Source organism: Ascaphus truei, unplaced genomic scaffold, assembly GCF_040206685.1.
Source record: "Ascaphus truei isolate aAscTru1 unplaced genomic scaffold, aAscTru1.hap1 HAP1_SCAFFOLD_293, whole genome shotgun sequence".
Classification (NCBI taxonomy): Eukaryota; Metazoa; Chordata; class Amphibia; order Anura; family Ascaphidae; genus Ascaphus; species Ascaphus truei.
In genome coordinates, this window is record NW_027455891.1 from 439156 (window position 1) to 465706 (window position 26551).

The 26551-nt window shown below is 48.8% G+C and overlaps 1 protein-coding gene across 4 annotated transcripts in view; it reads left to right on the top strand.

Annotated features, from left to right (window-relative positions):
• Positions 1 to 224: 224 nt before the first annotated feature.
• The window catches only part of LOC142483066 (uncharacterized), a 35688-nt gene continuing 9361 nt past the window's right edge, over positions 225 to 26551 (top strand). Inside the window, exons 1-6 of one of the 4 annotated variants that reach the window (XM_075583152.1) lie at positions 4413 to 4517; positions 4914 to 5112; positions 5899 to 6102; positions 7027 to 7147; positions 22770 to 22900; positions 24342 to 25700. In XM_075583152.1, the coding sequence (XP_075439267.1) occupies positions 5035 to 5112; positions 5899 to 6102; positions 7027 to 7147; positions 22770 to 22900; positions 24342 to 24863 (1056 nt within the window). In that variant the 5' untranslated portion in view covers positions 4413 to 4517; positions 4914 to 5034 and the 3' untranslated portion in view covers positions 24864 to 25700. Of the gene's footprint in view, positions 650 to 4411; positions 4518 to 4913; positions 5113 to 5898; positions 6103 to 7026; positions 7148 to 22769; positions 22901 to 24341; positions 25701 to 26551 lie in introns of those variants that run through there. The other 3 variants (XM_075583151.1, XM_075583150.1, XM_075583153.1) reach the window with 3 other exon arrangements.

Consider the following 26551-nt stretch of genomic DNA (forward strand, 5'->3'; position numbering starts at 1 on the left):
CTCTCCCCCTTCCCACCATCCTCCCACAATCCCTCTCCCCATGGCCACAATCCCTCTCCCCATGGGCACAAATCCCCCACTCCATAGCCACAATTCCCCCACTCTCCACCATCCCTCTCCCCTTCCCACCATCCCCTTCCCACTTTTGTACAGAACATAACAAGGAAAATACTTTGGGTAAATAACATTTATATGTGCAAAAAGGCTGCGGTCAATTTCCGGAAGTGACGTCACACCATTTCCGGTTCCGGCGGAGCGGGCTGCCCCCGGGCTGGTGCAGTGCTTTTGCGTGTCACAGGGCAGGCGGTGGAACGCAGGGCTAGTGTGTCACAGGGCAGGCGGGGGAACGCAGGGCTTGCGTGTCACAGGGCAGGCGGTGGACCGCAGAGATTGCGTGTCACAGGACAGGCGGTGTAACGCAGAGCTTGCGTGTCACAGGGCAGGCGGTGGAACGCAGCGTCAGGAGACGTCTTGGCTGATGTAAAAAAGTAAAATCTTTAACACTTTTTCTCCTGCAGCTCAGACCGTGTCATTTATTTCCCCTGCACAGCCCGCAGCAGGACTACAACTCCCAGAAACCCGTGCGGCGGAGAGAGCGTCACGTGGCCCGTTACAGCCAATCAGCGCACGGGCTCCAACATTAATGCAGGTAGGATGTGATATATATCTATATCCTCACTCCCCACTATATTTTATTTATAACATATTTTACCAGGAAGTAATACAGTGAGAGTTACCTCTCGTTTCCAAGTATGTCCTGGGCGCAGAGTAAAATAAATAGTACATGGTTACAAATACAGTTACATAAATGAACAGGGTATACATTATATACAAGACATTGCGTGCGCAGTTACATACGCCTATAATATATATTACCTGTAACAGTTACAGACCAGATTAAAATGTGAGACAGCCTTAGATTTGAAAGAGCTGGAGCAAGATAGGGGTAAGGCTGTGTCCATAGAGGGGGAGCAGTGCTGAGGCGCGCTGAGGCTCGCCTGCTGAAGCCTGTGAGATTTCATGCACATGCAGGCGAGCCAGCGGGCGCGATCGGGAGGCGGGGCAGTGACATCGCTGGGCCAATAGCCCGCGACGCGTCGACGTCACGGCGCCGTGACATTGACGCTCCTTCGCGCTGATTGGATGTTTTCAGCCGACAGCGCGCTGAAAAACAGCTTTGCCTGTCAGCTGAAAAATCCAGCGCCTCAGCACGCCTGTGGACGCTCGTGTGAGCCTCCTCTAAAGACATCCTCATTGAGGATGCCGGGGTTCAGTGCAGAGCGTCCGCTCGGCTCAGCGCAGCCTGTCCTTCTATGGACGCAGCCTCAGAGGTGTGTGCAGGGGTCTGTAACCCTCTGCACTAGGCCAGATCCCAGCTAGGCCCCGACTCACGATATTTTGTTTGTGGCAGCTAGGAACCTTGCCCCTTAGCTAGTACAAGTCAGGGGCACAGTTGCTGCACTGCGTGATCCTGATACTGGTTGTCTGGGCAATATAATAGGGATACCCCGCTACAGCTCTGTAATGAGTATGAAATGTTGTACTGGGAAAGGTGCTATGGGTAATGAAGACATAAATATAGCAGAGAGCAAGAAACCCAAATAAAGCACTCAGTTCCCTATTCTGAATGATAGGATGAATGAATTAAAAATAAATCTTTAATGATCATCAATATTAAAATAATGGGGGTTAAAATAAAAGACAATGGACACATGTCACTGGGGGCTGCTAGTGGAGTGTAGACGTGCCCCTAAACAGTTATAGGAAATTACCATATATGAGCACCGATCCCAGAAGTATGCCAACGGTAGACACTGGAAGGTGTGAGTGTACAGAGACTTTGAGTCTGTGGTGTAGCTTCTAATATATATTCTTCTGCTTTGGAACCCGTGAAGACCGGTCCCACCGGAGGGTTTGAGCTGGGATTTCAGATTATCACATTTATTCACTTGATCACATATATTTGTTTTAACATTGATTATTGTTATTTACTATTCACATTTGGGGTGCTCGCGCCTTTAACATCACTGTCACGTACAAACAATTTAAAGTCCATCATTATACAGTGAGAAAGATTATTCAAAAGTGGAAACATTCAAGACAGTTGCCAATCTTCCCAGGAGTGGACGTCCCAGCAAATTCACCCTAAGGTCAGACCGTGCAATGCTCAGAGAAATTGCAAAATACCCAAGAGTTACATCTCAGACTCTTCAGGCCTCAGTTAGCATGTTAAATGTTAAAGTTCATGACAGTACAATTAGAAAAAGACTGAACAAGTATGGTTTGTTTGGAAGGGTTGCCAGGAGAAAGCCTCTTCTCTCTAAAAAGAACATGGCAGCACGGCTTAGGTTTGCAAAGTTGCACCTGAACAAACCACAAGACTTCTGGAACAATGTCCTTTGGACAGACGAAACCAAAGTGGAGATGTTTGGCCATAATGCTCAGTGCCACGTTTGGCGAAAACCAAACACAGCATATCAGCACAAACACCTCATACCAACTGTCAAGCACGGAGGTGGAAGGGTGATGAATTGGGCTTGTTTTGCAGCCACAGGACCTGGGAACCTTGCAGTCATTGAGTCGACCATGAACTCCTCTGTAAAACCAAAGTATTCTAGAGTTAAATGGGAGGCCATCTGTCCGACAGCTAAAGCTTGGCCGAAATTGGGTCATGCAACAGGATAATGATCCCAAGCACACCAGCAAATCTACAACAGAATGGCTGAAAAAGAAAAGAATCAAGGTGTTGCAATGGCCCAGTCAAAGTCCAGACCTCAACCCGATTGAAATGCTGTGGCGGGACCTTAAGGGAGCTGTGCTTAAACAAATGCCCACAAACCTCAATGAACTGAAGCAACGTTGTAAAGAAGAGTGGGCCAAAATTCCTCCACAACGATGTGAGAGACTGATAAAGTCATACAGAAAACGATTACTTCAAGTTATTGTTGCTAAAGGTGGTTCTACAAGCTATTGAATCATAAGGTGTACTTAGTTTTTCACACATGGCTTCTCAATTTTGGCTTTATTTTTGTTAAATCATGACATGGTGTAATATGTCATGTGTACACACACACACCGTGTAATATGTCATGTGTTGTTGTTCATCTGAGGTTGCATTTAACTAATTTTAAGACCTGCTAAGGAATATATGATTGTTATTATGTCCTGATATGTAAAACCATGGAATTCAAAGAGGGTGTACTTTCTTTTTCACATGACTGTATATAGATATTGATACACGTAACCCGTATCCTAATATATATACTTTCTAGAAAAACTGTGAATATTTACCACATGATCATGGCCGCGATAGCTTTCCCGGGGCACAAAACTAGAGTTTCCATCAGGCCCCCCTAATGCCCGTGGCCATGCGAGTCCCCCTCCACTCTTTCACACCACCACGCTTTCACCCCCCTGTGTTTCCCACTCTCCCTATATATTTCTCGCTCTCTCTCTTCCTCTATCACTCTGCCAACTCCTCCCCTTCATCCTCTCATCTCCCCCTCCTTTAGCCTCACAATAACACTTCCCCCCACCTCCAGTTTAAAATTCATTATCTGGCTATGGAGGTCCTCCCTGGCACTGGCAGTTGTCACATTCTTCCATGTCGCTGGGGTGGTCTCCAAACCCCTACCGTCCTCTGCCGCATATGCCACCTTGCTCCTCCGCTCTGGGACTTCTCTGCTCCCGGCCTCCCGAGATTCGCGCCTAAGCTGCCATCTCCCGGCTCACCCTCCGCCGCCTCAAAAAAATGTGCTTCCCTAAGCAACCGCCTAAGTCGCCTAGCATTGCCTGTTTGCTGTGCTGAAAAAGGTAGAGGAACGTCCCCTGAAAAACATCTGACCCTCCCACTGCAGGGTGACACAAACAGGTCCCACAACCCCTCACATCTGTCCCTCCCACTGCAGGGTGACACAGACAGGAGGGACACTTATTCCATTGTATCCTTTTCTGTCACTGCAGGGTGATATATACATCCCTCTCTCTCCCCATGTGCAGGATGATATTGCTGTGAAATACAAGTACAATATATTCCAGTAACTGCAGAGGTCACCACGGGGTGAGACACTTCTACACGGACCAGAGCCCATTCTGACCCTCCCACTGCAGGGTGACACAAACAGGTCCCACAACCCCTCACATCTGTCCCTCCCACTGCAGGGTGACACAAACAGGTCCCACAACCCCTCACATCTGTCCCTCCCACTGCAGGGTGACACAGACAGGTCCCACAGCCCCTCACATCTGTCCCTCCCACTGCAGGGTGACACATACAGGTCCCACAGACCCTCACATCTGTCCCTTCCACTGCAGGGTGACACAGACAGGACACACAGCCCCTCACATCTGTCCCTCCCACTGCAGGGTGACACAGACAGGAGGGACACTTATTCCATTGTATCCTTTTCTGTCACTGCAGGGTGATATATACATCCATCTCTCTCCCCATGTGTAGGATGATATTGCTGTGAAATACAAGTACAATATATTCCAGTAACTGCAGAGGTCACCACGGGGTGAGACACTTCTACACGGACCAGAGCCCATTCTGACCCTCCCACTGCAGGGTGACACAAACAGGTCCCACAACCCCTCACATCTGTCCCTCCCACTGCAGGGTGACACAAACAGGTCCCACAACCCCTCACATCTGTCCCTCCCACTGCAGGGTGACACAGACAGGTCCCACAGCCCCTCACATCTGTCCCTCCCACTGCAGGGTGACACATACAGGTCCCACAGACCCTCACATCTGTCCCTTCCACTGCAGGGTGACACAGACAGGACACACAGCCCCTCACATCTGTCCCTCCCACTGCAGGGTGACACAGACAGGAGGGACACTTATTCCATTGTATCCTTTTCTGTCACTGCAGGGTGATATATACATCCCTCTCTCTCCCCATGTGTAGGATGATATTGCTGTGAAATACAAGTACAATATATATCAGTAACTGCAGAGGTCACCACGGGGTGAGACACTTCCACACGGACCAGAGACCATTCTTGGAACATCTGACTAACTCACTGATCATGAAGAAGGACAAAAAGCCGATGGCTGAGATGATCTTGGATCACACCCTGGAGATTATCTACCTGCTGACCGGAGAGGTGAGAGCTGCTGGTGACTGTCATAATAACATCACTCCTATCTCTCTCACTACAGCCGGGACCCACAGAGCATTAATATGGGAGATACTTGTGAAGCAATGTCCAGGGACAGATGTAATTAGACAAAGCAAGAGCCCAGGAACAGGCAGGATGTTCGGGTACGGGGAGAGCCCAGGCGCAGGCAGGATGTTTGGGTACGGGGAGAGCCCAGGCGCAGGCAGGATGTTTGGGTATGGGGAGAGCCCGGGAGCAGGCAGGATGTTTGGGTACAGGGAGAGGCCAGGTGCAGGCAGGATGTTTGGGTACGGGGAGAGCCCAGGCGCAGGCAGGATGTTTGGGTACAGGGAGAGCCCAGGAACAGGCAGGATGTTTGGGTACGGGGAGATCTCCGGGTCACATAAGGACGTGATTGGGCAGCAGAAGCAGAGTCAGATAGTGTCAGAGAAGGAAGGACCCAGTGATTGGATGTACTTGGGTTCAGGAAGATACATGTTTGTGGAAAGAGAGATCTCTCTCTCCTCTCTCCTCCCTTCTCTCTTTTGTACAATACATGATCTTTGTGCTCATATTGGCACAGTGGGGTCAGTGAGTGTGGTGCAGTAAAGTCAGTGATACAATAGACAGAATTGTTGGGGAGGCCACTGAATAGATTACGTGAGGATAGAGCTGGTGACACGAGATTTGTCCCTCTCACTGATAAGCAACAAATCTGCAGGAATATGACACATATCCACGTGTGTCTCTTACTCTGCACAGGGATATTTATTACTGTGTCTCTGTATGTAGGATTATATAGTTGTGAAGAAGCACGGTGACCGTATCACAGACAGCAGCAGTCCCTGTGTGCCAGAAGGATTCTGCAGGACCCAGAGACCCGACATGGATCATCCAACTAACTCCCTGATACATGAGAGAAGCAATGACAAGAAGCTGATGTCTGAGAAGATCCTGGAACTCACCAACAAGATCATTCACCTGCTGACCGGAGAGGTGAGGGCTGCTGGGCACTGTTACATTTTACCATCTTTATGTCTTCATTCAGCCTTGTCTTGTACAAACTTTGTTCTATGTATCTGTATTTTCCTCTCTCCCTTCCTCACCTGGCTTTCCATAAGTAAAAGATTCTTACAGGACCAGTTATTATCTTCCAAAAAACCAGGGGAGCTCGTCTCGTAGTTATGAAATAAAGAAACACTACATAGTGCAATAATGTTATGAGATAATCAGTGCAAACAAAGCTCAAAAGTGACTACTCACAATAGAGCAGTCAAATTCGGGCAGTCATCCAACTTATGGGGTGGATGTTCCCTGTGTATACAGCAGCCACCAGCCCCCAACCTCCAAGGAGAAAAAAAAGAAGAAAAGAGACCATATAGTGCCGATGGTATTTGTATTAAAAGGGGATTAAAAAAATGCAGGCTTACACTTCATATGATCGAGGTAGGCCGTATGATATTATAGGTAGTGGGTGCTCATCTGGTCGCGATCCTTTTGAGTTCCTCACTATCCTCTGCTCCACTGCAAAAAGTGAGTAGTCACTTTTGAGCTTTGTTTGCACTGATTATCTCATAACATTATTGCACTATGTAGTGTTTCTTTATTTCATAACTACGAGACGAGCTCCCCTGATTGTTTGGAAGATCACCTGATGCAAGATGAGTGGAACAGTCTTTATCAAGAGTTGTAGTTTGTTTCAAAGTTTCTTATTTTTTTTTTTTATTGTTCACTTGATTGTTATTTAACACCATATTGTTATTTAAACACAATTATCACATTTATTGTTTTATTATTCACATATGTGTGGTTGAATTGTTTGTCACATTTAGGGTGTGTTAGAGCGCTATTGTTAGCTTTTTCTCACTTAGGACCAGTTATTATATCTGGATACTGAGTGTGGGATTCTCTGTGTTTCAGGTGCCTATAAAGTGTGACGATGTTGCTGTTTATTTCTCCATGGAGGAATGGGAGTATTTAGAAGGACACAGGGGGTCTTACAAGGATGTGATGGAGAATAACCAGAGCCTCAGCTCACTGGGTAAGAGGAGGTTTCTCTCATTGTAATAGGCATGTCAGTCCTGTGGGGATCCAGCAAACAGGAGCTCGGTTACACTCTGTATTCTTCTTACCTATTCTAATACAAAATACCTCATGTGAGGTTTGTGTCAGGAACAAGAAACAAGTTACAGAGCAGGACAAGCAGAGGTTCATCTTTGTCATCAGCTGGTGCGTTTATAGTTGGGACCTCAAGACTGTTTTCAATAACACTACTGTGAAATAACACACCAGCGTTAACGCATCTCCTTGTTTTAACTTGGGCAATAACCTCTACATCTGTACCAGACGTGTGCTCCCTTTTCCACTGTCACAGGGTTTCAGATCAGCCCGGTGTGAGAGCTATGGAGTAACGACCGACGGTCGGGCAAAGCAAGTGCTGGAGGGGGATCTCGAGAGGCATGAAGCAAGTATAGCTTCAGCTGAGGCGGTCACAGCTTCACCTGCAGTTGCAGGGCCACTAGCCCATCCAGGGTACCGGAGGTTATTCCAGCCCTGGTGGTAGTGAAGGCGGAGGAGGAGAGCGGGGATGACGAGGAGGACGAGGAAGCGGATGGTGAGCATGATGCCGGAAGTGAAGCCATGTTAGCCACTGTGGCTTGTGGTCTCCCGGATACAGGGATCACCACACTTCATGCCCAGTGGGGAGTGGGAATTACCTTTGAACAGCGGTTGCAGTTAATGGTCGCATCTCAAATGTTACAGCTCCCCAGCCCCCAGTGGACTTCCATCCAACCTCCCTGGCCAAAGGCGTCCCATCACAGCTTCGGCAAGTATGTGGATGGGACTGACAAGATCGATTGATACCTTAAAGCATTTGAAGATCAGTGTCTCCGGTTCCGTATACCAGATCGGGACTGAGTCTTGCAGTTGTCACCGCTAATGTCGGGGGTAGCCCTGGAGACCTTCCAGGCAATCCCGTCAACGGACAGCGATGACTACAGCCATGTAAAGACTTTGTTGCTCACACAGTATGCCGTCACACTGGAGGCATACCGTGGCATGTTCCGGTCAGGAGAAAAGGCGGGCAAGGAGTCCTATATGTGGTTTTCGTCCAGATTGATTCAACATGCGACTCAGTGGGTGGAAGGATGTGATGCCACTAAGTATCGCAGTTTGCTGGACTTTGTGTGCAAAGAACAGTTTCTCCAAATTTGTCCCACTGAAGTGCGGGATTGGGTCAAACCAGTGACTTGCCATGCTGCAGGCACCATGGCTGATGAGTACGTGACCAGTTTTGCTTTGTCCTGCAGGAAAGGGTCTGCCCAGGAAGGAGCCAGTCCGGCTCGGCTGACCAAAAGCACTCCACAGTGGAAGCCCAAACCAGCTGCTGAGGGGGGTACACCCAAGACCGCAGAGTTTAGGCACGAAAGCAGGTGCTATCAGTGCAACATAATTGGACATATTAAGCCTTACTGTCCAGGCAAGCCAAAGTCTGGTAATCCCCATCAGGGGCAACATTCTCAAGCTGCGAGGCCAGTCGCCGCCGTGCGACGGGCACACACAGAGGAGCAGAGTGGAGCCGTCCAGCCAGCCCAGCAAGGGACTCAGCAGACGAGGGAATCTACACCTGCAGCCAGTGGGACCACAGCGGAGATGGGGGGACATCAGATTGCAATGGTCGGGTTGCAGTCTAACGATGTCCGGCACAAGCATTTGCGGCCAGTGACTATAGGAGATCACCAAGAGGCTTGCTCGACTCCGGGGCCACTGTCACTGTGGTCCGACCTGATATGGTGAAACCAAATGATCTGCTCCCAGGAACAGGGATTTGGTGAGACTTCCGGGAACAGGGATGGAGGTGACAATGCCAGATGGGGGACCTAGGTCAATCTAGGTCGCCCGGGTCTTTCTGGATTGGGGTTCTGGTCGAGGCATAAGGGAGGTGGGTGTTTTACCGGGGTTGGAAACTGAGGTGCTCTTCAGTTACGACCTAGGGCATCTTATTTGTTCTTTTTCTGGAGAAGCTGCACCGGTTGCAGCGATTACAAGGAGCAAGAGCATGGCACTTGCCCAGGCAGGGGAGCATGGCACTTGCCCAGGCAGGGGAGCATGGCACTTGCCCAGGCAGTGGAGCCTTTTGTCCCCCTTCATTTGGGACCAACAGCTCCAGGAGTCTCTGAGACCAGGCAGGTAAGCTAGACAGAGTTGTGACATTGTACTGACTTTTACCATTTACCTGTTCCACCCATCACGTTACTCTTGGTGACTGAGAGAAAGTGGCCAGAGCTAGGGTCGCAGTTCAGGGACTCGGTGCAATCCGATCCCAGCTTTGAGGGCATGAGACTTCGGGCGTCCAAGTCTGCCTCTGAGTCTTATGGCACGAGGGCTCTTGTATAGGGAGCATGATTCTACTGCTCCAGAATAGTGTGGACTGGTAGAAGACAGTTAGTGGTACCCAGGGAGTATAGGCAGCAGTTATTGCAGGTAGCCCACTCCATACCACTAGCGCGGCATCGGGATCACTCGCACGAGAGCCCGGCTGTTGCAGCGTTTCTACTGGCCAGGGGTATCAAGGGCAGTGCCACCGTTTTGTCGGTCATGTGATGCCTGCCAGCGAGTAGGTAAGGCAGGTGATCGTGTGAAGGTGCCCCTGAACCCACTACCGGTAATAGGGGAACCCTTCCAGAGATTAGCCATGGATATAGTGGGACCTCTGATGATCCCTAGCTGGTCCGGCAAGCGTTACATCCTCATGTGGTGGATTTTGCCACCAGGTACCCTGAGGCTGTCGCGCTTGCCACCATTGAGGTGAGGGCTGTAGCTAAGGCATTGTTAGTTATTTTCTCTTGTCTAGGATTCCCATGTGAGATTCTAATGGACCAAGAGTTGAAATTCATGAGTGAATTGCTACAGTGTCTCTGGGATTTGTGCGGGGTGAAGCACCAGCACACGACCCCTTACCACCCCCAGACAAACGGTTTATGTGAGAGGTTCAATGGTACCCTGAAGCAGATGCTTCGGGCATTTATAGAGGCTTAAGGAAAAGGCTGGGAGACTCACCTGCAGCACTTGCTGTTTGCCTACCGAGAGGTACCGCAAGAATCTACCGGCTCAGACCAAACGGAAGACTTGGTATGATCAGAATGCCCGTAGCAGAGAATTCATCCCAGGTCAGCAAGAACTTATTCTCAAACCTACTCGTCAGAACAAATTGATGGCTGCCTGGTCTGGACCGTATACAGTACTCAGGAGGAGGAATGAGTGCAACTACGTTGTACAGTTAGATGGAGAGACAGGTAGATATAGGACTTATCATATTAATATGCTTAAGGAGTATTTTCAACAGTATGTGGCATCAGTGATGGCTATCTGTAGCCCACCAATGGGGTACCCAGCGAGCAATGCTCTGCCTGACCTCCTGGGGAATCTAGACGGGGGGCACAGTAGAGCAAGTGGGGATAGGGTCTCTGCTCAGTGCACAGCAGAGAGTGCAGGCAATGGCTATGTTAGAGCAGCATAGGGACCAGTTCACGGATAAGCCGGGCAGAAGACATATCACAGATCACCCAGTGGACACCGGGGATCAGAGACCTCTGCATAAGCATGCTTACCGGGTATCTGCAGAGGTGAAAGGGAGTATAGAGTGGGAAGTGGAGGAGATGCTGGCCCCAGGGGTAATTGTACCGTCTCCGAGCCCTTGGGTTTGTCCGGTAGTCCTAGTGCCTAAGGACGACGGAACCAGTCGGTTGTGTGGGAACTACCGTCAGCTCAATGCTCAGATGGTATCAGATGCTTATCCCATGCCCGCATGGATGAGCGCTTAGATGAGCTTGCGGGGGCAAAGTATCTGACCACTATGGATTTGTCCAAAGGTTATCGGCAAATTCCTCTGACCCAGGAGGCTAGGGAGAAGTCGGCATTTATAACTCCAAGTGGCCTATATGAGTTTTTCTGTTATGTCATTTGGTATGAAAAATGCCCCGGCTGCCTTCCAACGCCTGGTCAATAGGTTACTGGAAGGGATGCAGGGTTATGCAAGGGCTTACCTGGATAATATTGTTGTGTTCAGTAATAGATGGGAAACTCGCTTAATTCATGTAGCAGCGGTGCTGAGCAGGATTAGGGAAGCAGGGCTGACACTGAAACCTACAAAGTGCCTAGTGGGTATGGCAGAAGTGTTATACTTAGGGCACAGAGTGGGTGGTGGGTACCTAAAGCCAGAACCAACTAAGGTGGAGTCTATAGTTCAGTGGCCAGTTCCTAGAACCTCTGGTGTCCCTAGGTAGCAAGGACACGTACATGTGGTCTACACACTCTGGTGTCCCTAGGAATCGAGGACATGTACATGTGGGCTACACGCTCTGGTTTCCCTAGGAATCGAGGACATGTACATGTGGGCTACACGCTCTGGTTTCCCTAGGTAGCAAGGACACGTACATAGTTACATAGTTACCTAGTTACATAGTAGATGAGGTTGAAAAAAGACGTAGGTCCATCAAGTTCAACCTATGCTAAATTTAGACATCAGATACTTTATCTTATATCTATACTTACTTATTGATCCAGAGGAAGGCAAACAAAAAACCCCATTAAGGGGAAAAATTAATTCCTTCCTGACTCCAATAATTGGCAATCGGATTAATCCCTGGATCAACATCCTTCCCATGTATACTTATTTGGTATATCCCTATATATCTTCCCCATCTAAAAAGATGTCCAACCTTTTTTTGAACAAATCTATTGTATCTGCCATCACAGTCTCCATGGGTACTGAATTCCAAATTTTAACTGCCCTTATTGTAAAGAACCCTTTCCTTTGTTGCTGGTGAAATTTCCTTTCCTCCAACCTTAAGGGATGGCCCGAGTCCTTAGTACTGCCCGTGGGATGAATAGTTCTTTTGAAAGCTCCTTGTATTGTCCCCGAATATATTTGTATATAGTTATCATATCCCCTCTTAGACGCCTCTTTTCTAATGTAAATTAATCTAATTTAGCTAGCCTCTCCTCATAAGTTAGATTGTCCATCCCCTTTATTAATTTGGTGGCTCTTCTCTGCACTCTCTCTAGTTCCATAATGTATTTTCTTAGGATTGGTGCCCAAAATTGTACTCCATATTCAAGGTGTGGTCTTACTAGTGCTTTGTAAAGGGATATAATTATGTTTACTTCCCTTCCATCCATTGCCCGTTTGATGCAAGATAAGATCTTGTTTGCCTTTGCAGCTACTGCATGACATTGGGCACTATTGCAAAGCCTGCTGTCTACAAGCACTCCTAAACCCTTCTCCATCAAGGATTACCCTAATATATCTCCATTTAATTTGTAAGACGCCTTTTTTATTCTTGCATCCCAAATGCATAACCTTACATTTATCTGTATTAAACCTCATTTGCCATTTACCTGCCCACGTTTCCAGTCTCTCCAAGTCCTTCTGAAGAGAAATTACATCCTGCTCTGATTCTATTACCTTGCACAATTTAGTATCATCAGCAAAGATGGAGACTTTGCTCTCGATACCAACCTCAAGGTCATTAATAAACAAATTAAAAAGCAAGGGTCCCAGTACCGATCCCTGAGGTACTCCACTCACGACTTTAGACCAACCTAAAAAAGTTCCATTTATGACAACCCTCTGTTGTCTTTCCTTTAACCAGTTTTCAATCCAGGTGCATATATTATTACTGAGTCCAATTTTCTTTATTTTGTACACCAACCTCTTGTGTGAAACCGTATCAAAAGCCTTTGCAAAATCTAAGTAGACCACATCAACTGCATTACCCTGGTCTAGATTCCTACTTACCTCCTCAAAGAAACAAATAGGGTTAGTCTGGCAAGATCTATCCTTCATAAATCCATGCTGACTATTACTAATAATTTTGTTTTCCATTAGTTATTCCTGAATATTATCCCGTATTAAACCTTCAAGTAGTTTCCCTACTATTGAAGTCAGGCTTACAGGTCTGTAATTTCCCGGTTGTGATCTAGCTCCCTTATTAAATATAGGCACCACATCTGCTTTACGCCAATCTTGTGGTACTGAGCCTGTGGAAATGGAGTCCTTAAATATTAAATATAATGGTTTTGCTATTACTGAGCTTAACTCCTTGAGAACTCTTGGATGTATGCCATCGGGGCCAGGTGCTTTATTTACTTTAATTTTTTCAAGTCGCTTATGAACTTCTTCCTCAGTTAACCAATTGTTCATTAATATGGAGGTTGTGGCTTCCTCCTGCGGCACTACTATTGAACTTGATTCTTCCCTGGTAAACACAGAAGCAAAGAATTTGTTTAATACCTCAGCTTTTTCCTTATCTCCAATAATCTGCCTTCCCATCTCACACTGAAAGGGTCCTATATTTTGTTTTCTCATTTTTTTGTTATTAAGGTACTTAAAGAACTTTTTAGGGTTGACCTTACTTTCTATTGCAATCCTTTTTTCATTATCCATTTTTGCTAATTTGATTGCCCTTTTGCAATTTTTGTTACATTCCTTATAATTCTGATACGATGACTCCGTCCCTTCTGACTTAAAGAATCTAAACGCCTTCCTATTCTTGTCCATTTCCTCCCCTACCTGTTTATTTAGCCACATTGGTTTTGACTTATTTCTTTTATACTTATTACCCAAGTGTATACACTGATAAGTGTACTTTTCTAACAATGTTTTAAAGACTGCCCATTTATCTTCTACATGTTCCCTTCAAAAACATCATCCCATTGTATTACTACTAGATTAGACCTCAGTTTATTAAAATCTGCCTTTCTAAAGTTTAAGGTCTTTGTTGAACCCAAGAAATCTATTTTTTTGATAATTTATTTCAAATGAGACCATGCTATGATCAGTGTTACCCAAATGTTCCAGGACTTGAATATTTGTTATTACTTCTACATTGTTTGATATGACCAAATCTAGTACAGGCATACCCCGCTTTAAGTACACTCACTTTAAGTACACTCGCGAGTAAGTACATATCGCCCAATATGCAAACGGCAGCTCCCGCATGCGCCTGTCATCACGTCCTGAACAGCAATACCGGCTCCCTACCTGTACCGAAGCTGTGCGCAAGCGGGGAGACTATAGAGCCTGTTACAAATGCGTTATTTACATCAGTTATGCACGTATATAACGATTGCAGTACAGTACATGCATCAATAAGTGGGAAAACGTAGTGCTTCACTTTAAGTACATTTTCGCTTTACATACATGCTCCGGTCCCATTGCGTATGTTAATGTGGGGTATGCCTGTATTGCCCCTCTCCTGGTTGGTTCCTCAATAATTTGGGTCATATAATTGTCTTTAAGCACCCCCAAAAAAACTTTTTCCTTTTGTTGTAATGCTAATCTCATTGCCCCAGTCTATGTCTGGATAATTAAAATCCCCCATTATGCAAACATTACCCAGTTTTTATACCTTTTCCATTTGCAAAAGTATTTTAGCTTCTTCAATCTCACAGATATTTGGTGGTTTATAGCATATTCCCACAAACATTTTCTTTATACTTTTACCTCCACTGCTAATTTCTATCCACAAAGTCTCTACATTTTCATCATTCCCTTCATAAACATCATCCCTTATAATAGGTTTTAGATCTGGTTTAACATATAAACATACTCCACCTCCCCTTCTATTTGTTCGATCCTTCCGAAAAAGGGAATAACCCTCTAAATTAACTGTCCAGTCATGAGTTTCATCCCACCATGTTTCAGTAATGCCTATGATATCATACTGCTCCCTTGCAACTATTAATTCAAGCTCCCCCATTTTATCTCTCAGGCTTCTTGCATTAGCAAGCATGCATTTCAGGTTTTTTTTCAGCCTGTACTATTATCTTATCTGCTCCTTCCTTTCTGCGCCCACTTTGTTTAGTCTTTAGAAGTTTTCTAGTATTATCTGTATTTACTATGAGTGTCTCACTGCTTGTCAAACTCGCACTTGCCCCCATTCTACCTCCATACCACCTTGTATCCTCCTCTATTCCATTTAGTTAATTATCTGTTTCATTCCCCTCCCCCCTCCATCCTAGTTTAAAATCTCCTCCAACCTTTTTAGCATTCTCCCCCCTAGCACAGAAGATCCCTCTTCATTGAGGTGCAATCCGTCCCTAGAATATAGATGGCACCTCTCAGAAAAGGAGTCCCAGTGCTCTATAAACCTAAACCCCTCCTGCCTGCACCACTTTCTTAGCCATGCATTAACCTGCCTGATCTCGGACTGTCTCCATACGGTAGCGCATGGCACTGGTAGTATTTCAGAAAATACTACCTTGGAGGTCCTTGCCTTAAGCTTTTGGCCTAGATCCCTGTAATCATTTTTTAGGACCCTCCATCTTTCTCTAACTGTTATTTGTGCCAACGTGTACAAAGACCGCCGGGTCAATCCCAGCACCCCCCCCCCCAACAGTCTGTCTACCCAATCCGCAATGTGCCAAACCCGAGCACCCGGAAGACAACAAACTTTTCGGTTCATGCGGTCACGGCAACAGATTGCCCTATCTACCTTCCTAATAATGGAGTCCCCTACCACCACAATCTTTCTTTGTATCTGAGCATCCTGAGTCTCCACTGTGCTGGAGGAACTATTCCCCTGGCTGCTAGAGGAATTAGTCTCCCCCAGCCTTGCCATTTCTGCCCCAACATTCCCAATATCTTCACTCAACATGGCAAATCTATTGGGATGTGTCAGCTCAGAAACGACCTGCCTCTCCCTATTGCCCCTGCTTCCCCATCTAACTGCCACCCAGCTACCTACCTGTTCCTCACTAACAGCAACCAAGCTACCTACCTGCTCCTCACTAACAGCGCCACCATCTGCACCACTAGTCGAAGCAAGGGCCTGCTCAGTGAGCTCTAAACCCCTTTCAAGATTGCCAATGTCCCTCAATATTGCAAGTTGCCTCTTCAGATCAGCAATCTTTGATTCTAAAGAGACCACCCGCTCACACCTCTCACAGCGGTATGCTCTTTGGAACAGCTGCTCCAAGTGCACATGCATGTGGCAAGATGTGCATTGAGTGCCATTTTCAATCCTGCTCATTCTTGCAACTATGAAGTTTAGAAGTACTAACAGTAAACTGTACTTCAATATACTATACCCTGTTTAACCGCTTCCTTGTTCAAACTGCTTCTGGTTCTAACTGCACACACTTTAAACAACCAGCACTTCAAATCAACCATACGGATCAGTCAGTACATGGTCTACACGCTCTGGTGTCCCTGGGTAGCAAGGACACGTACATGTGGTCTGTACGCAGACCAGGGGAGGCAAACACTTCCTTTTCCCGCCTTTTAAACCAGGGGTGCGCAAACTGGGGGGCGAGGCAGTTAGAGGTCCCGCGCTTCCCCGAATTCATTTAAATGAAATGCCGGAGGACCGCGTGAGGCCTCCGTAATATTACCTTACCTTAGCTTCAATCGACACGTCGCATAGCAACCCGCGGGATCATGTGATGTCGCGTTGCCATGGCAACGTGACGTCACATGCCCCCACTGCATCATTTGACACCGGAGCCAGGCAGGGGGTGAGAGCAGGCAGGGGGTGAGAGCAGGCAGGGGGCCGCAGACTGAAAAGTTTGGGCACCCCTGTTTTAAACCATTGCTACACACAGGTGGGCTCGTTAGTAGCACTGCCTTCCTCCAGACAGGGATTAACTACTACCTGGCCGGCGCTACCTGGCCGACACTACCTGGCCGACACTACCTGCTCTATCTGCTGTTACAATCACGTGAAAGAGGAGTCCTGCTGGATAAAAAAAAGAGACACTCTGAATGACCAGAGGACCCCCAGGGTATGACCTGCCTCAAAATCCATTCAATCTGTGGATTGTGGCTCTGTAACTAGGAGAGCTTCAGAACGACATCAATACCTAAAGAAGTTCATGGTGCAGGACACAGACTGTGGCGTGAGTCGTGGACTTGAGTCTTCTCCTGAGAAATGATTCCGAATCCCAATTGTCTTCCATCAATAGTTGCAATAGCAAGGGGCATCAGCTTCTTCTGGAGCAGAATCCCACCTTAGACAGCAAAAGCCTGGTCAATAAACATGCCGTCTGCTCCCGAATTCACAAAGGCTTGAGTCAACATGGAGTGGCCCTCCCTACATAGACGAAAACTAATTAGACAACAGGATGGTGAAGAAGTGATGGTGGATACGCCCAGAGGAATTCCTTCTATATTTTGTAGGTATCCTCAGATGTTTTTCCACCTTATTTAGGCAAATCCATGCCAGGTAATTTTACTGGCCACAGTAGAGGTACAACCCAGAAATGTGCCAGCATTGCTTCTCTTCTGTAAGTCTCATAATCCCCAACTGCATGGGCTCCTCAATGTTTACCACAGGCTCACTCACAGACGTCTGGAAGCACGGTGCCAACCGGTTAGGCCACGTCTTGCGATAGCACTCCAGCTTCCTCTCTTTCATACGGAGATCCAGGGAAATGCAGGGCGAGATCAGGACTTCTAGATCAGGAGGGATATCCCTGAAGGTCAACTCATCTTTTAGCTTCTCCCCTATACCTTGACTTCAGAGCTGCATCATTCCAGTCCGTTTCCATGGCAGGGTCCTAAATTTTACTGCGTACTGAGTCATAGTGCGATGACCCTGCTGGATTTGCAGGAGTGTTGCCTCAGCGGAGGCCGCGCGACTGGGAATATCGAAAACCATCCTGAAGGCCTGTATGAAGGCAACCGAATCATCAAGGAGGGGAGAAGTTCTTTTCATAAAGTGCTGAGGCCCAGGCTAGAGCTTCATTGGCCAGGAGAGACATGATAAATGCCACCCAGAAGTGAGGAATAGAAAATGATGAAGGTTGTGTGTCAAACTGGATATGGCACTGTATAAGGAAACCTCTGCAGGTCGAAGCGAGACCTCCAAAGCAGACTGGAGAAGGAATCTTGGGTCTCTTCAAGATCATGGCTATAGGTGTGGCTTCGGCACCAAGTGCCGAGGATGCAATAGAATCTGGAGCCGAACTGGATGTGCTGAAATGACCGTACAGGGTCTTCAGCGTAACGGTGACTGTGTCCAGCTTCCGGTCCAACATAGCCAAGTGATTAGCATGGGCTCAAAGGAGTTGACCCTGAAGTTGACCCCATGAAATTCCCCTCAGTCTGTCCCTTCACCCTCCCTTCCCTCACACCCTGTCCCTCCGCCACCTCCTCTTTGCCCACTCCCTTCACCCGCTCTTCCCCTTTCACCCACTCCCTTACTCCCCCTTTCACCCACTCCCTCCCCCCCTTTTCACCCGCTTCCTCCACCACCCCCTTCACTGTCACGGTAACTTATGACAAGATATAATATACACCAAATAACTGGGTTGAACTGAACGAGGCTTATATATAATAAAGTATATTTATTCCTTGAATAGGTGAACACAACAAGATAGTACAATTAACAGACAAGAAGGTAACACTTACTTAGGGGTTGGAATGAAGAAGTAGTCACATAGCAATTCTCCAGCAATCAGGTATCAATCAAGATGTAACAAGAAGACCAAGACTTTAAGGTTGACATCAGTTTATATATCTTTTCAACCCTAGTCTTACTATTGCGTGCAGGCTATTGGAGAACAATTACCTGCACCCAATCTCTAACGTGGGAACATTGTTAACCCATGCCCCCCAGCTAGATGGCACATGCGTACTGGGAGCTTGGGGTCTCATTTCTGTAGCCCCACACCCAAGTCAGGGTTGCCAGGCAGTCTACCAGATGGGGTATCTGACAGGATATTCTTTGTTTGTAGGTGTGAGTTATGGTACCTACAAACCACTCCAGCCCTGCGCTTCTCCGCCCTCATGTAAACAGTTAGAGAGGCTGAGCCTTTGATCAAGGATCTGTTTCTTAGACATTAGGTCGCCCCCCTGACCATTTGCATTTCTCAGTGTGCAGGAATCTTCGCAGGCTTTTGTCCCCGCTTTGAAACACAGTATAGTTTTTAATATACAGACATATTAAAATAACCGGTTCTGTTGGGCCCAGTGGGTCGAAATGACCGAGTTCTTCATGCCGGAAGTGACTCACCATAGTGGCCAAGTTTCAGCCCGCTGCGACCCACAGAACCGGAGATATGCAAATACAAGTTAAACCGTTTATTTCTTTATTACAAAATTCTCCGCTGTAAAATAAATCTCAGTTTTTCACTTTCCCATCGAAATCAACGGGTCCCGCCGCCATAGACTTTCAATGGGGAACCTCCGCCATTGGCGCCTATGGGTACCGCCGCCATAGACTTACAATGGGGCATCGCCGCCATTGAAGTCTGTGGGACGTCTCCGCCATAGCCGGTCAATGGGGAACTGCCGCCATTGATGTCTATGGGAAAAACTCACGGACCTTTACCATGGTCCATACTCCGTCGGGTTGGACGGAGAGGGTCGGGAATGGACCTGCAGTCATGCCGGAACAGTCACTGCAGGCACCCCAAACCCAGCCCTCTGGTCCCTCCAGAACCGGAGATATGGGCTTATACTTTTCAGGGTTTTGGACTTAGCCGTTTTCTCGCGCTGCTCCTCTCGCCGCCATTGAAGCCTATGGCGCGACCCGCTCGGCCAGCGCGATCCTTTCTGGGGGTCCTGGATTCTTGTACCCGGTGGTGGTCAAGTGTGGGGAGGCCTAGGGGCTAGGGGCAAAAAGAATTTTATTCCTGGGTGCCCTAGAACCTAAGATTCCCACACCACTTGTCGTTGACCTTGAACTAATCGTGATTGAAAGCTCTTTTTTTGACAATGTTTCCGCTTTGCGGTTTGGACGGCTGCCAACCTATTCCTAGAGATCACCGTCGAGGAATCTACATTGAAGTCAATGGGCCCATTGACTTACAATGGGAAACCGCCGCTCCTCCTCTCGGACGCCACCTGCTGGTCTTCGAGGGAAACAGGTCCAAAACCGCTAGATCCGCCATTGAAATGAATGGAGCTCCAATGGCGACCTATGGGACTCTGCAATATGGTGCCTGAAAAGGCAGGAAAATTAAACAAAGGGCTATAATCACTCCCTAACTATTAACCCTTGTCCTCCCAGATGGATCCCAGTGTTTGTGTGGTGCAGACACTTACATGGTGATAATACACTAGAACAGGGGAACACACATTTTCATGTTGCAGCAAGGTAAAAACCACATTCCTGGACCGCAGTCCAGTTATCCGCTTGCCTCCCTGGTGAGGTCAGGGGGTGGCCATATGGGGTGCAACCCCTTTAATACCGGGCCAATCCCCCTCTCCCTCTACATTCACCCACTCCCTGTCCCATCCCCTTCACCCACTCCCTCCACCCACTCCCTCCCCCCCTTCACCCACATCCTCCACCCACACCTTCCATCTCACTCCTCCTCTCACCCATCTCACTCCTCTCTCCTCCCTCCTCCCCCCCTTCACCCCCTCCCCCCCTGGGTGCAGGGTTTGCGTGTCACAGGGCTGTCCCCGGGTGCAGGGCTTGCGTGTCACAGGGCAGGCGGTGGAACGCAGGGCTTGCGTGTCACAGGGCAGGCGGTGGAACGCAGGGCTTGCGTGTCACAGGGCAGGCGGTGGAACGCAGGGCTTGCGTATCACAGGGCAGGCGGTGGAACGCAGGGATTGCGTGTCACAGGGCAGGCCGTGAAACACAGGGCTTGCGTGTCACAGGGCAGGCGGTGGAACGCAGGGCTTGCGTGTCACAGGGCAGGCGGTGGAACGCAGGGCTTGCGTGTCACAGGGCAGGCGGTGAAATGCAGGGCTTGCGTGTCACAGGGCAGGCGGTGGAACGCAGGGCTTGCGTGTCACAGGGCAGGCGGTGGAACGCAGGGCTTGCGTGTCACAGGGCAGGCGGTGGGACGCAGGGATTGCGTGTCAGGACAGGCGGGGGAACGCAGGGCTTGCGTGTCACAGGGCAGGCGGTGGAACGCAGGGCTTGCGTGTCACAGGGCAGGCGGTGGAACGCAGGGTTTGCGTGTCACAGAACAGGCGGTGGAACGCAGGGCTTGCGTGTCACAGGACAGGCGTTGGAACGCAGGGCTTGCGTGTCACAGGGCAGGCGGGGGAACGCAGGGCTTGCGTGTCACAGGGCAGGCGGGGAACGCAGGGCATGCGTGTCACAGAGCAGGCGGTGGAACGCAGGGCTTGCGTGTCACAGAGCAGGCAGTGGAACGCAGGGCTTGCGTGTCACAGGACAGGCGGTGGAACGCAGGGCTTGCGTGTCACAGAGCAGGCAGTGGAACGCAGGGCTTGCGTGTCACAGGACAGGCGGTGGAACGCAGGGCTTGCGTGTCACAGAGCAGGCAGTGGAACGCAGGGCATGCGTGTCACAGGACAGGCGGTGGAACGCAGGGCTTGCGTATCACAGGACAGGCGGTGGAACGCAGGGCTTGCGTATCACAGGACAGGCGGTGGAACGCAGGGATTGCGTGTCACAGGGCAGGCGGGGGAACGCAGGGCTTGCGTATCACAGGACAGGCGGTGGAACGCAGGGCTTGCGTGTCACAGGGCAGGCGGTGGAACGCAGGGCTTGCGTGTCACAGGGCAGGAGGTGGAACGCAGAGCAGGCGGTGGAACGCAGGGCTTGCGTGTCACAGGGCAGGAGGTGGAACGCAGAGCAGGCGGTGGAACGCAGGGCTTGCGTGTCACAGGGCAGGCGGGGGAACGCAGGGCGTGCGTGTCACAGGACAGGCGGGGGAACGCAGGGCTTGCGTATCACAGGACAGGCGGTAGAACGCAGGGCTTGCGTGTCACAGGACAGGAGGGGGAACGCAGGGCTTGCGCGTCACAGGACAGGAGGGGGAACGCAGGGCTTGCGTGTCACAGGACAGGCGGGGGAACGCAGGGCTTGCGTGTCACAGGACAGGCGGTAGAACGCAGGGCTTGCGTGTCAGGACAGGCGGTAGAACGCAGGGCTTGCGTGTCACAGGACAGGCGGTGGAACGCAGGGCTTGCGTGTCACAGGGCAGGCGGGGGAACGCAGGGCTTGCGTGTCACAAGACAGGCGGTGGAACGCAGGGCTTGCGTGTCACAGGACAGGAGGGGGAACGCAGGGCTTGCGCGTCACAGGACAGGAGGGGGAACGCAGGGCTTGCGTGTCACAGGACAGGCGGGGGAACGCAGGGCTTGCGTGTCACAGGACAGGCGGTAGAACGCAGGGCTTGCGTGTCAGGACAGGCGGTAGAACGCAGGGCTTGCGTGTCACAGGACAGGCGGTGGAACGCAGGGCTTGCGTGTCACAGGACAGGCGGGGGAACGCAGGGCTTGCGTGTCACAGGACAGGAGGGGGAACGCAGGGCTTGCGTGTCACAAGACAGGCGGTAGAACGCAGGGCTTGCGTGTCACAGGACAGGCGGGGGAACGCAGGGCTTGCGTGTCACAGGGCAGGCGGTGGAACGCAGGGCTTGCGTGTCACAGGGCAGGCGGTGGAACGCAGGGCTTGCGTGTCACAGGACAGGCGGTGGAACGCAGGGCTTGCGTGTCACAGGACAGGCGGGGGAACGCAGGGCTTGCGCGTCACTGGGTAGGCGGGGGAACGCAGGGCATGCGTGTCACAGGACAGGCGGTGGAACGCAGGGCTTGCGTGTCACAGGACAGGCGGTGGAACGCAGGGCTTGCGTGTCACAGGGCAGGCGGTGGAACGCAGCGTCAGGAGACGTCTTGGCTGATGTAAAAAAGGTAAAAGCTTTAACATGAGAAACTTTTTTTTCTCCTGTAGCTCAGACCGTGTCATTTATTTCCCCTGCACAGCCCGCAGCAGGACTACAACTCCCAGAAGCACCTGCAGCGGAGATAGCGTCACATGGCCCGTTGCAGCCAATCAGCGCATGCACACCCACAGGAATGCAGGTAGGAAGTGATCAGATATCTCCCTGTCTCCCTGTATACATACACTTACCCCCTCCCTATATATATATATTGTACATAATACCGCGCTCCTCCCTATAGAAATTTGCTGCCGGTTAAAAGATGGGCCTTACATATAGACAAACAAAAAGAATAATTCCTACCAATTAGGCTAAGATAAAATAATATTCTCATGAAAAAGGGTATTTGGTTAAACCCTTTGGCCAAAGCATTTAGAAGCCTGCTATGTAAAGCACATGAGCCAATAAACCTACCCCTATGACGTTTCAGAGATAAATGATTTTATTTTAGCCTAATTGGTAGGAGCGCAAGAATCGTTCCTTTTGTTTTTATATATATATAAATATATATAGCTTTTGAGCACTGCACGGGATTAGATGCAGATATAAGGGTTCCATGTAAAAATGGATTTCGGGCAAAAGGTGACACGTGTGTCCATTTGCATGTCATTTCCCAGAATCCTTTGCTGCAGTGGGAGCACTGGATGCTGGGGATAATGGTGAAAGGCAGGATTGCAGACCTATCTAAGACATGTGACTGTGCTCACAAGTGATATTCTTTATTGGCTATATGCTAATGGTGGAGGTTTTTTGTCGCCTTTTTCACCCACCATAACTTAAGTAATGTGTATGATAGATATAGATAGGGGAAGAGGGGGAGATATATATATATATACATATACATATACACACACTTGTATACATACACTTACCCCCTCCCCTAATATATACACACAGATTTACTTAAATACATATGCTTACCCCCTCCTCTAATATACATACACACACACACACACACACACACACACACACACACACACACACACTTCCCCTTCCCCTAATACAGCTCAACCCCATTATAGCGCGATCTGTTACAACGCGAATCCGCTTATAACGCGATGTGAGCGTGGCTCCCAATAACAAGCAGCAGATCACCTCCTACCAGGCCGTTTTCTATCCTCTCCTGTAGACCAGCGCTTGTCATGTGGCAGGGAGCTTGCTGCCTGCGCCCCCACCCCCCTCGGCTCCGGTGTCAAATGACATAGCGGGACCATGTGACGTCACGTCGCCATGGCAACGCGACATCACGGGACCCAGCGTCGTCATTTAATGCCGGTTACCATGGCGACGCATCGCTCCGACGCAATGAATTTGTAAATTTAAGAGCAGAACACACAGGGCAACACAACGGTATAACACAGACCTAAAATATAAAACAACAATGCCAGAAAGTGAGACAAAAAAGCTCTGACACTCTCTCTGCTCAGGGGGATCTCTGTCAGTCTGATTCTAGCACCCAGTGTGCTGTCAGAGAGCCAGGAATGTAACCCCTCCAGTTCCCTTTTTAACCCCCCCCCCACTTATCCTCAGGTATTTAACCCTTCCAGTTCCGTTGTTAATCTCCCCCCTCCCCTCCACCCCAGCCTCAGGTTTTTAACACCAGGAAAAGGCTTACGGAAGACCCCTGCAAGGTAGAAATGGCGGAAACTACAAACAAACGGAAGAGGTTTACTTTAAAAGAAAAAATAGCTGCGCTCGATAGGATCAGATCTGGAGTCCAGCAAACCCAAGTGGCTAGAGACCTAGGAGTGAACGAGTCTACGGTTCGTGGATGGAAAAAGGAGGAGCACAAACTTCGTGATGCAGCTAAGTCCATGGAAACGGACAACGGACTGAAACGGAATCGTTTGCGGAAACCTCGATACAACCCGTTGGATAAAGCTGTGTTTCAGTGGTTTGTCAAAGAGAGATCCGAAGGCGCGCCTCTGTCTGGACCCCTTCTGCAAACGCAAGCCAAAAAGGTTTACAACCAACTTTACGGAAAAGAGTCCATTCCGTTCACGGCTAGTTCTGGGTGGCTAAATCGCTTTAGAAAGCGACATGGAATAAGCAGAACCGCTGGATCCGGAGAGATACGGCCAGCTGACGATGAAGCTGCGTGCTAGCACCCTGCCCAGCTTCAGAAGATAATTGAAGATGGTGGCAATACTGCAGAATAGGCGTATAACTGCGATGAGACCGGACAGTGTTACAAAATGTTACCTAATATCACTCTGGCTTGTAAAAGTGACGGTCAGAGAAAACAAGGCTTTAAACAAATGAGACGGAGTGACCGTACTTTTATGTGCTAACCAAACGGGAAATCACAAACTGAAGCCACTTTGTACGGCACAGAAATATCGAAGAAAATACAAACGATTCCTCCTAATTGCACTCTAAATACTAAGTATTTATTTTCAGATTTAGAACAGAATTGTCCTAGCGAGACAAATGTGCTAATAAAGCCTAATGTAGGCCTGGGGATCAGTAGACTCGGTTAAAAACAAAAATAAAGTTTTATTATATCAAAAAATAATAATTTGTGACTCAGTGAATTGTTTACAGTGGGAATTGTTTAAAATCCTTTTATAGGGGTGGAGTGGACTTCAGACTCTGTATTTATAGCGTACAGACTAGTAGTCACAATAATGTGTGTCTGTGCTTATTTACGTCCACTCCGACATCTCAGTATAGTTGTCAGTAGTATATGTAAGTAAAATATATATATTTAGGTTTACTATGGGTGAATTGCCCTATGTTGCAATGTGTATATCTCTGTGTATGTACTCTCTCTGTTCTCCCTTTGTTGCTAGGGTATGATACAATTGTTGTAACATAAAGCATATTGGTCATAACATTGCCTTTTTTCCTTCAGACCGCGCTTATAGTGCCGGCGACGCAACGTCGCCCGAAAACAAATGCATTGCTGCCGCGGGCGCTTATAGTAAGTATAGTACAATGGCGGCCGAGCTGAGTCTTCAGCGGCCGCCACCGCAATGTGCGGGCAGACGCGGCTGTTTTTTTTTTCGCCGCGTGCCGCGCGTCACTGATGCGCGGTCACGCGTGCCAGGGTGCGCGCATGGCGCGTGTGCCCATGGTTCCCCGAAGGAGGAGCTGGGTAAGGGGGGATGTGGGAAGCGGAGGGGACCCGGAGAAGCAGAGCAGAGGCAGAGGCAGAGGTCACGAGGGGAAAATGTGGCTGGCGCGCGGCCAAGTTCGGCGCCAGCCCGAAAGCAGCCGCGGGACAAGACGGGTAAGTGTGAGACTGAAGCTGGCCGCAGCAGTATATGCGACGGAGCGACGAAGCGAAAACTGGTAGCCGGCAAAATTAGATTTTTCAAGGGCTGTCGCCTCGTGACGGCCCTTGAACCAATCAAATGGCCGGAAACCCGCGACGCCGCTGCCCGGCGAAATATAACTTTTTCACCCGTCGTGTCGCCGTCGACGGCACTATACACGTGGCCTAAGTTGTATCACATAATATCCAACTGGTATATAAATGACTCATTCCACATACAAGTAACTTTGTTTCCAATGGTAGCCAGTTTTAGTGATTATATGCTCACAAATAGCTGTGTGGTCGCAATGTATTGACGCTATGGTAGTATATGCAATATATCCCTGTTACAGGGTGTATATATATATATATATATATAACCATAATTAGCATGGGGAGACAGAAATATATTGTTTACTCTAGGGTTATAGCCGTATATATGCCAGATGGCAAAAGCAAACGATGATGCTATTTAGAATGGCATAATCAAATACGTGTGTTTATGTCTGACAGTAAAACCACTTGGAGTTCACATGT